Raw genomic sequence first — 9518 nt, 5'->3', positions numbered from 1 at the left:
AGTGCTGCTGAACGGGAAAGAGATGCTGAAGAAGTGATTCATGCGGCCAAGGCAGAAGGATTGGGACCCCCTAAACACAGTTGCCCAGATTCAAGTATATCAAAGTCTGAATCTAGTGTAGTTAAATCCCCTAGTGTAGTTAAAGAGGCCGTGACATATCTTTTTCCAGAGTGGCATCGCTCAGACTACAAATATACCACGATAAGCTCTAGAGAGGTAGCATCAATATTGCAACAGGCATCGAGCAAGTCAGGAAAGAGGAACAAAGGTGATACATTTTGTAATTAATCATACTACTTGTAGATAGTTCATAAGAAAAATGTAACAAACAGAAATGTTTATGCCACTGTTACAGTATAGCAAGGACTATACTTTCCTGGTAATTGTAACTTACTGTGATCTATTTTGTCATTGAAGAATATATTTAAAGTAAATGCTATGATACAGATGTTGAATTGATATGTTCATGAAAAAGTTGGAAGTATAATATGCGTGGGGACACGCATAATTTTAGCAGAGGTGTATGTGGCACCCCACTAAGAGTACCATCAGTTTGTGTGTATTTATGTAAAGCAATAGTGTACAATGTGTCCTGTACTGCATGCTTAATTTGTATTGGTGACAGTAGGTAGTATCAGCATCACATGGTCCCTAGCAGCAGTGGAGGCTCATGGGACAGAAGGAGATAAAAGAGGCTGCACTGACAGTTAGTGGCAGTTGGTCCTCAGTGCAGGGGAGCAGAGCTGCGCTGCAAGGTTTCCCCGGTGACCTATGGTGCTGGACCTGTGGTTGTTTGTGCTGAAACTGGCAGTGGGGTTTCCGGTGATACCCCTGGTGTCTATCGTGTCCTAGCAGGTGTAGTCATGCCAGGAAGTAGACCAGGAGGCAGCAGCAGCAGCAGGCCAGCAAGAGAGCTGGGTGGTGATACATATACCTGCTAAGAGTTGAGGCAGTACAGAGGCGGTCCTGCCCCGGAGATGGACACTTAATTAATGGCGCTCTGAGGATAAGACCCTTCTCCTCAGCAAATCAGTGGTTAAATCAGCAGCCATTCGGAGGCAGCCAGAGAGACTGGCCATTGTGACTGGTACCAGAGAAAAGGTCTGTGATAAAACACCTTGCACCACCCTGTATCATCACTTACACTGCAACTGTAGCACTGATAAAGTCCCAGTTTACAGGATTTTTACGCTATACAGCCACTACATCTTAACAGTATAGTTGGAGCAGTTACAGGCAAGGAGCTACAAAGTATCAAATGTAAAGACTGTGTAAGTGAGACTACAGATTAGAGACAGTCAATGAGAATCTGAGCAGAACCACAACCATCCTGCACCCATACTACTTTCGGGTGTCACATTTGGCGTCACTAAGAACAGGATCTGAACACATGACGTTGTCTGATCAGCAAGCTGTTGGGGATTCATCAAGCACGTGTCCAGCTATGGCTAGCATAAACCGGATTAACCTGCCCTATTACTTTGAGGCCCCATGGCTTCCAACATATAGTGGAGATGATCTAGATTCTGACGGCAACTGTCTGAGAGATTTTAAGAACAAAATTAAGTCTGTGTTCAGCTTGTACCTACTATCAGAGCCACAGCAAGTGGAGATTCTAATTGGGCAGTTGAAAGATACGGCCTCGAGAGAGGTGATTTCATGGCCAGCGGATCAAAGGAGAACAGTAGGCCTCATCCTGAACCGACTAGCTGTGATATTTGATACAAGAACGTTGTCTGAGCTTAAATTGAACTTTTACGCAAGAAAGCAGCAGCCAGGAGAAACACTGCGTGACTTCGTACTCAGTCTACAGAAGGCTCTTCAAGCACTACAGGCCATTGATCCAACAGAAGTCCGACCAACCGATAAATATTGATTAATCAGTTCATAGAGGGGTCCCACAGTGAGATTGTGAAGGTGCATTTACGCCTACTTCAGTTACAGTTACCAAACAGCTAATTTTTTGTGCTTCAAAGAAACTGCCATTAAGGTGGTAGGGAGATTACAGAGACAAGAAATTCCCTATCCAGAGATCACAAAGCAGGAAATCATAGATATGCACATACCAGAAGACGTTGCTGTACAGGGGGCTCAGGTCCTAAGTACCGATATATTAAGTGCTATAGAAGTACAAGTCGCTGAACTGACCCATGGAATAACTGAAATGTGCCAGCAATTGCGGTATTTCATGCAACAACAAGCTAAGTGCAGAGGAGGGACAGACTGGAGCATCGATGAAGTACAATACAGAGATGTGGACCTTCATCCTGTTGTCCAGAATCAAATTGACATTGTTGCCACACCAGCTACAGAACCAGAGCCTGAAGTCAGTGCAAGAAAAGTTATGGGAAAAGTAATTTGGTTTAGTTTGCGATATGGCTATGGCTTCATAAATCGGGATGACACCAAGAAAGATGTGTTTGTACATTACACTGTCATTAAGAAGAACAAACCCAGAAACTACCTCCGCAGCCTGCGAAATGGAGAGATTGTTGAATTCGATGTGATAAAGGGGGAAAAAGGTGTGGAAGCTGCCAATGTGACAGGTCCTGGCGGTGTTCCAGTTCAAGGCAGCAGATATGCAGCAGATCACAAGCGTTATTGGCTCTATACACATCGCAGAGGTTTTCCACGTAAACATCAGCAAAATTACCAATCCCGCAAAGATGAAGAGGAGTCTGAAGAGATGGAAAGTGTGACAGAAAGTACAAGTCAACAACAGTCTAATCAGATGAGTAGCTACCCACCATACCATTTAAAGAGACCATATGAATGCATACAACTATATCCTGATAGTCAAGTGAAAAGTGAACTATTAGGAAGAACAGACAACCAAAATGTGGCAGTATTGAATGGATGTATGCAACATGATCTAGAAGACCCGGCTCAGTGTGGACCTAGAATGGATAACTTCTATTCCAGTATGGCCTATTCCAATCATACAAGTTTAAGTGCTGCTGAACGGGAAAGAGATGCTGAAGAAGTGATTCATGCGGCCAAGGCAGAAGGATTGGGACCCCCTAAACACAGTTGCCCAGATTCAAGTATATCAAAGTCTGATTCTAGTGTAGTTAAATCCCCTAGTGTAGTTAAAGAGGCCGTGACATATCTTTTTCCAGAGTGGCATCGCTCAGACTACAAATATACCACGATAAGCTCTAGAGAGGTAGCATCAATATTGCAACAGGCATCGAGCAAGTCAGGAAAGAGGAACAAAGGTGATACATTTTGTAATTAATCATACTACTTGTAGATAGTTCATAAGAAAAATGTAACAAACAGAAATGTTTATGCCACTGTTACAGTATAGCAAGGACTAGACTTTCCTGGTAATTGTAACTAACTGTGATCTATTTTGTCATTGAAGAATATATTTAAAGTAAATGCTATGATACAGATGTTGAATTGATATGTTCATGAAAAAGTTGGAAGTATAATATGCGTGGGGACACGCATAATTTTAGCAGACGTGTATGTGGCACCCCACTAAGAGTACCATCAGTTTGTGTGTATTTATGTAAAGCAATAGTGTACAATGTGTCCTGTACTGCATGCTTAATTTGTATTGGTGACAGTGGGTAGTATCAGCATCACATGGTCCCTAGCAGCAGTGGAGGCTCATGGGACAGAAGGAGATAAAAGAGGCTGCACTGACAGTTAGTGGCAGTTGGTCCTCAGTGCAGGGGAGCAGAGCTGCGCTGCAAGGTTTCCCCGGTGACCTATGGTGCTGGACCTGTGGTTGTTTGTGCTGAAACTGGCAGTGGGGTTTCCGGTGATACCCCTGGTGTCTATCGTGTCCTAGCAGGTGTAGTCATGCCAGGAAGTAGACCAGGAGGCAGCAGCAGCAGGCCAGCAAGAGAGCTGGGTGGTGATACATATACCTGCTAAGAGTTGAGGCAGTACAGAGGCGGTCCTGCCCCGGAGATGGACACTTAATTAATGGCGCTCTGAGGATAAGACCCTTCTCCTCAGCAAATCAGTGGTTAAATCAGCAGCCATTCGGAGGCAGCCAGAGAGACTGGCCATTGTGACTGGTACCAGAGAAAAGGTCTGTGATAAAACACCTTGCACCACCCTGTATCATCACTTACACTGCAACTGTAGCACTGATAAAGTCCCAGTTTACAGGATTTTTACGCTATACAGCCACTACATCTTAACAGCATAGTTGGAGCAGTTACAGGCAAGGAGCTACAAAGTATCAAATGTAAAGACTGTGTAAGTGAGACTACAGATTAGAGACAGTCAATGAGAATCTGAGCAGAACCACAACCATCCTGCACCCATACTACTTTCGGGTGTCACATTTGGCGTCACTAAGAACAGGATCTGAACACATGACGTTGTCTGATCAGCAAGCTGTTGGGGATTCATCAAGCACGTGTCCAGCTATGGCTAGCATAAACCGGATTAACCTGCCCTATTACTTTGAGGCCCCATGGCTTCCAACATATAGTGGAGATGATCTAGATTCTGACGGCAACTGTCTGAGAGATTTTAAGAACAAAATTAAGTCTGTGTTCAGCTTGTACCTACTATCAGAGCCACAGCAAGTGGAGATTCTAATTGGGCAGTTGAAAGATACGGCCTCGAGAGAGGTGATTTCATGGCCAGCGGATCAAAGGAGAACAGTAGGCCCAGTGCCAGATTAAGGTCCACATGGGCCTGGAGCTGAAATTTATGAAGGGCCTAATTTGTGAGCCACTGTAGTGGATGTGATCAGTGCTGCAGGGGTGTTACTAGTGATATAGGGGTTGTGACCAATGTTGTGGAGGTATGGTCGGCATAGGGGGTGCAGTGTGTGCTGTAGGGTGTGACTATAACCTGCCTTCAAAAGCCTCTATCCCCCCAATTTGTCCATTCTGTATTATGTGGAAATTGCAGTTTCAGCTTATTTTAAGATATGCTTTCATATATTTTATCTCCTGTATGTTTGTTACCTGCATTTTATATTGTAGATATTGGTGGTCATTCCGAGTTGTTCTCTCGCTAGCAGTTTTTAACAGCCGTGCAAACGCTATGCCGCCTCCCACTGGGAGTGTATTTTAGCTTAGCAGAAGTGCGAACGAAGGGATCGCAGAGCGGCTACAAAATAATTTTGTGCAGTTTCAGAGTAGCTCCAGACCTACTCCTAGCTTGTGATCACTTCAGACTGTTCAATTCCTGTTTTGACGTCACGAACACGCCCTGCGTTCGGCCAGCCATGCCTCCGTTTCCCCAGCCACGCCTGCGTTTTTATCTGGCACGCCTGCGTTTTTCTGCACACGCCCTGAAAACGGTCAGTTGACACCCAGAAACGCCCACTTCCTGTCAATCACTCTGTGGCCAGCAGAGCGACTGAAAAGCTTCGCTAGACCTTTTATGAAACTACATTGTTTGTTGTAATAGTACGACGCGCGTGCGCATTGCACCGCATGCGCAGACGCGCCGATTTTTTGCCTGATCGCTGTGCTGCTTCCGAAATCTGCTAGCGAACAACTCGGAATGACCCCCATTGTTAAATAAAATGGTGTCTAAAAATCTAAAAAAAATATTGGAGTTGTATATGTATTTGTGGAACTCGCCGTAGCTTCTAACTCCAACTAGCACAGTATTTTATTAGATATGCAGTGTTAAAACGTTACACGTGATGTCTTGCCTATTTTTTCATTTCATGTATCATGAATCATTATTGGTCAACTGACCGAGCCGACTGCTAATGCCAACCATTTTTTTTTTTTACGTTGATTGTTGATTCTTTAACACTATAAGGCACTTGGGAAGGGATGTAGTTACAATGCCACCAGACGGGAACCCAGCGGTCGAAATACCGATGCCAGAATCCCGAATGGAGACATTATGCTGGCATCAAAATCCAGACGGAGCTCAGGATCCTGGCCAGGGGCGGAACTACTGGCGGGGCAGGCAGTGCATTGCACTGGGGCCCCGCCGCACTGAAGGGCCCACAGCCGCCGGCCGGCATTTAGAACAGATTGACATGCGGACGAACGTCCGCATGTCAATCTGCGGTCTCCTCTCCCTCCCTGCTGTGGTGCCTGCTCCCCCGGCCCCCCCCCCCTATGTGTTGGAGGGACACGAGCGCATCGCGCGTCTCTCCTGTGTCCCTCCTGGCTCTCCCCCGGCCGATCTAAGGAAGCATGTGCTGTTCGTGAGCTCTGATTGGCTCACGAACGGCACTTCCTTCATTAGACCGGCCGGGGGGAGAGCCAGGAGGGACACAGGAGAGACGCGCGATGCGCTCGTGTCCCTCCAACACATAGAGGGGGGAGGGGGGGCCGGGGGAGCAGGCACTGCGGCATATACCTGGCACTGGGGGGACATATACCTGGCACTGGGGACATATACCTGGCACTGGGGACATATACCTGGCACTGGGGGGACATATACCTGGCACTGGGGACATATACCTGGCACTGGGGACATATACCTTGCACTGGGGGGGCATATACCCGGCACTGAGGGCATGTACCTGGCACTGGGGGGGCATATACCCGGCACTGGGGGGGGGGGGGGCATATACCTGGCACTGGGGGCATATACCTGGCACTGGGGGGGGCATATACCTGGCACTGGGGGGGAGGCATATACCCAGCACTGGAGGCATATACCTGGCACTGGGGGGGAAGCAGGCACTGGGGGGGAATATCTGGCACTGGGGGCATATACCCGGCATTGGGGGGGCATATACCCGGCACTGGGGGCATATACCCGGCACTGGGGGCATATACCTGGCACTGGGGGGGGAAGCAGGCACTGGGGGGGAATATCTGGCACTGGGGGCATATACCTGGCACTGGGAGCATATAACTGGCACTGGGGGGGCATGTACCTGGCACTGGGGGCATATACCTGGCACTGGGGGCATATACCTGGCACTGGGGGCATATACCTGGCACTGGGGGGGAATATCTGGCACTGTGGGAGAATATCTGGCACTGGGGGGGCATATACCCGGCACTGGGGGCATATACCCGGCACTGGGGGCATATACCTGGCACTGGGGGGGAAGCAGGCACTGGGGGGAATATCTGGCACTGGGGGCATATACCTGGCACTGGGGGCATATAACTGGCACTGGGGGGGCATGTACCTGGCACTGGGTGCATATACCTGGCACTGTGGGGGAATATCTGGCACTGGGAGCATATGTGGCACTGGGAGCACGGCCCTAGCAACAAGCACTACCCACTAGCAACGAGCATGACACCCAGTGCATGAAACCCCTGGCAACGAGCATGACATCCTGGCACCGTGCATGGAACCAAGTGCATGAAATCCCTGGCAACAAGCAGGTAATTTAAAAGTAATTAGAAGCCTTACTGTAGAACTTAATGTGTAATGGGCATTACGGTGTGTGGCATAATGTATCACGGACATTGCGGTGTGTGTCATACTGTGTCACAGACATTGTATGTGCTATAATGTATCACGGACATTGCAGTGTGTGGCATAATGTATCAGGTATTACGGTGTGTTGTATACTATGTCACGGGCATTGTGGTATGTGGTATAATGTCTCAGGATCATTGTGGTGTGTGTCATACCGTGTCACAGACATTGTATGTGCTATAATGTATCAGGGGCATTGCAGTGTGTAGCATAATGTATAACGGGCAATGCGGCGCACGCATTTTTCTACCTTTGCTAGTGCCAATTACGGGGTGTATGGGGGGGGGGGGGGGGCGCCGAAGGATTTTTTGGCTTGGGGGAGAAAAATTTCTAGTTACGCCACTGGTCACAATGACTCATTGTATGTCATGCCGCAGGCGCACACCAGCGCTCCCGTGACCCGCACGTCATAAGGAACGATTCTGGCCACCCGCACACGAAGGAGGGAGGAGGGTCCGTCCCTCCCTCCCTCATATACAAACAGGTCACAGTCTCTCAGTGAAGGAGAGAGCCGCAGCAGCGCTTTGTTACTGGTGGAGGCGCTGCTGCTCCTCTGCTTTACTATAGGCTGTCTCTGAGAACAGCCTATAGGGAAGCAGAGGGGCAGCAGCAGCAGCGCCTCCACCAGTAACACAGCGCTGCTGCGGCTCCCTCCTTCACCTCCCTCCTCCTTCTTCTCTACTGCCCGGGAAGCTGCACCGAGGAGCCTGAGCCAACAGAGAGGGTAAGTATAATTCTTTCTTTCTTTCTTTCTTTCTTTCTTTCTTTCTTTCTTTCTTTCTTTCTTTCTTTCTTTCTTTCTCTTTCTTTTTTTATTTGTTGGGACTGCCTGCTGCAATGTGTAAAAAGGGGGGACTGCCTGCCGCTATGTATAAAAATGGGGAATCTGCATGCCGCAATGTAAAAATGGGGAATCTGCCTGCCGCAATGTAAAAAATAAGATTTTACTTACCGATAAATCTATTTCTCGGAGTCCGTAGTGGATGCTGGGGTTCCTGAAAGGACCATGGGGAATAGCGGCTCCGCAGGAGACAGGGCACAAAAAGTAAAGCTTTTCCAGATCAGGTGGTGTGCACTGGCTCCTCCCCCTATGACCCTCCTCCAGACTCCAGTTAGGTACTGTGCCCGGACGAGCGTACACAATAAGGGAGGATTTTGAATCCCGGGTAAGACTCATACCAGCCACACCAATCACACCGTACAACTTGTGATCTAAACCCAGTTAACAGTATGATAACAGCGGAGCCTCTGAAAGATGGCTTCCTTCAACAATAACCCGAATTAGTTAACAATAACTATGTACAATTATTGCAGATAATCCGCACTTGGGATGGGCGCCCAGCATCCACTACGGACTCCGAGAAATAGATTTATCGGTAAGTAAAATCTTATTTTCTCTATCGTCCTAGTGGATGCTGGGGTTCCTGAAAGGACCATGGGGATTATACCAAAGCTCCCAAACGGGCGGGAGAGTGCGGATGACTCTGCAGCACCGAATGAGAGAACTCCAGGTCCTCCTTAGCCAGAGTATCAAATTTGTAAAATTTTACAAACGTGTTCTCCCCTGACCACGTAGCTGCTCGGCAGAGTTGTAATGCCGAGACCCCTCGGGCAGCCGCCCAAGATGAGCCCACCTTCCTTGTGGAGTGGGCCTTTACAGATTTAGGCTGTGGCAGGCCTGCCACAGAATGTGCAAGTTGGATTGTGCTACAGATCCAACGAGCAATCGTCTGCTTAGACGCAGGAGCACCCATCTTGTTGGGTGCATACAATATAAACAACGAGTCAGATTTTCTGACTCCAGCTGTCCTTGCAATATATATTTTTAATGCTCTGACAACGTCCAGTAACTTGGAGTCCTCCAAGTCACTTGTAGCCGCAGGCACAACAATAGGCTGGTTCAGATGAAATGCTGACACCACCTTAGGGAGAAAATGCGGACGAGTCCGCAGTTCTGCCCTGTCCGAATGGAAAATCAGATATGGGCTTTTGTAAGATAAAGCTGCCAGTTCTGACACTCTCCTGGCCGAAGCCAGGGCTAGAAGCATGGTCACTTTCCATGTGAGATATTTCAAATCCACCTTTTTTAGTGGTTCAAACCAATGAGATTTTAGGAAGTCCAAAACCAC

General features: G+C 48.0%; 1 protein-coding gene across 1 annotated transcript; it reads left to right on the top strand.

Moving 5' to 3' along the window:
• Nucleotides 1–2056: 2056 nt before the first annotated feature.
• LOC134958728 (Y-box-binding protein 2-like) lies at nucleotides 2057–5709 on the top strand. The gene has a single exon (XM_063941478.1). The coding sequence runs from the start codon at nucleotides 2057–2059 to the stop codon at nucleotides 3236–3238; it is 1182 nt and encodes a 393-aa protein (XP_063797548.1). The 3' UTR covers nucleotides 3239–5709.
• Nucleotides 5710–9518: the final 3809 nt, after the last annotated feature.

The sequence above is a fragment of the Pseudophryne corroboree genome, chromosome 9 (assembly GCF_028390025.1).
Source record: "Pseudophryne corroboree isolate aPseCor3 chromosome 9, aPseCor3.hap2, whole genome shotgun sequence".
Taxonomy (NCBI): Eukaryota; Metazoa; Chordata; class Amphibia; order Anura; family Myobatrachidae; genus Pseudophryne; species Pseudophryne corroboree.
Note: the sequence above shows the minus strand (reverse complement) of the source record. Positions and strands in the feature narration are given on the sequence as shown.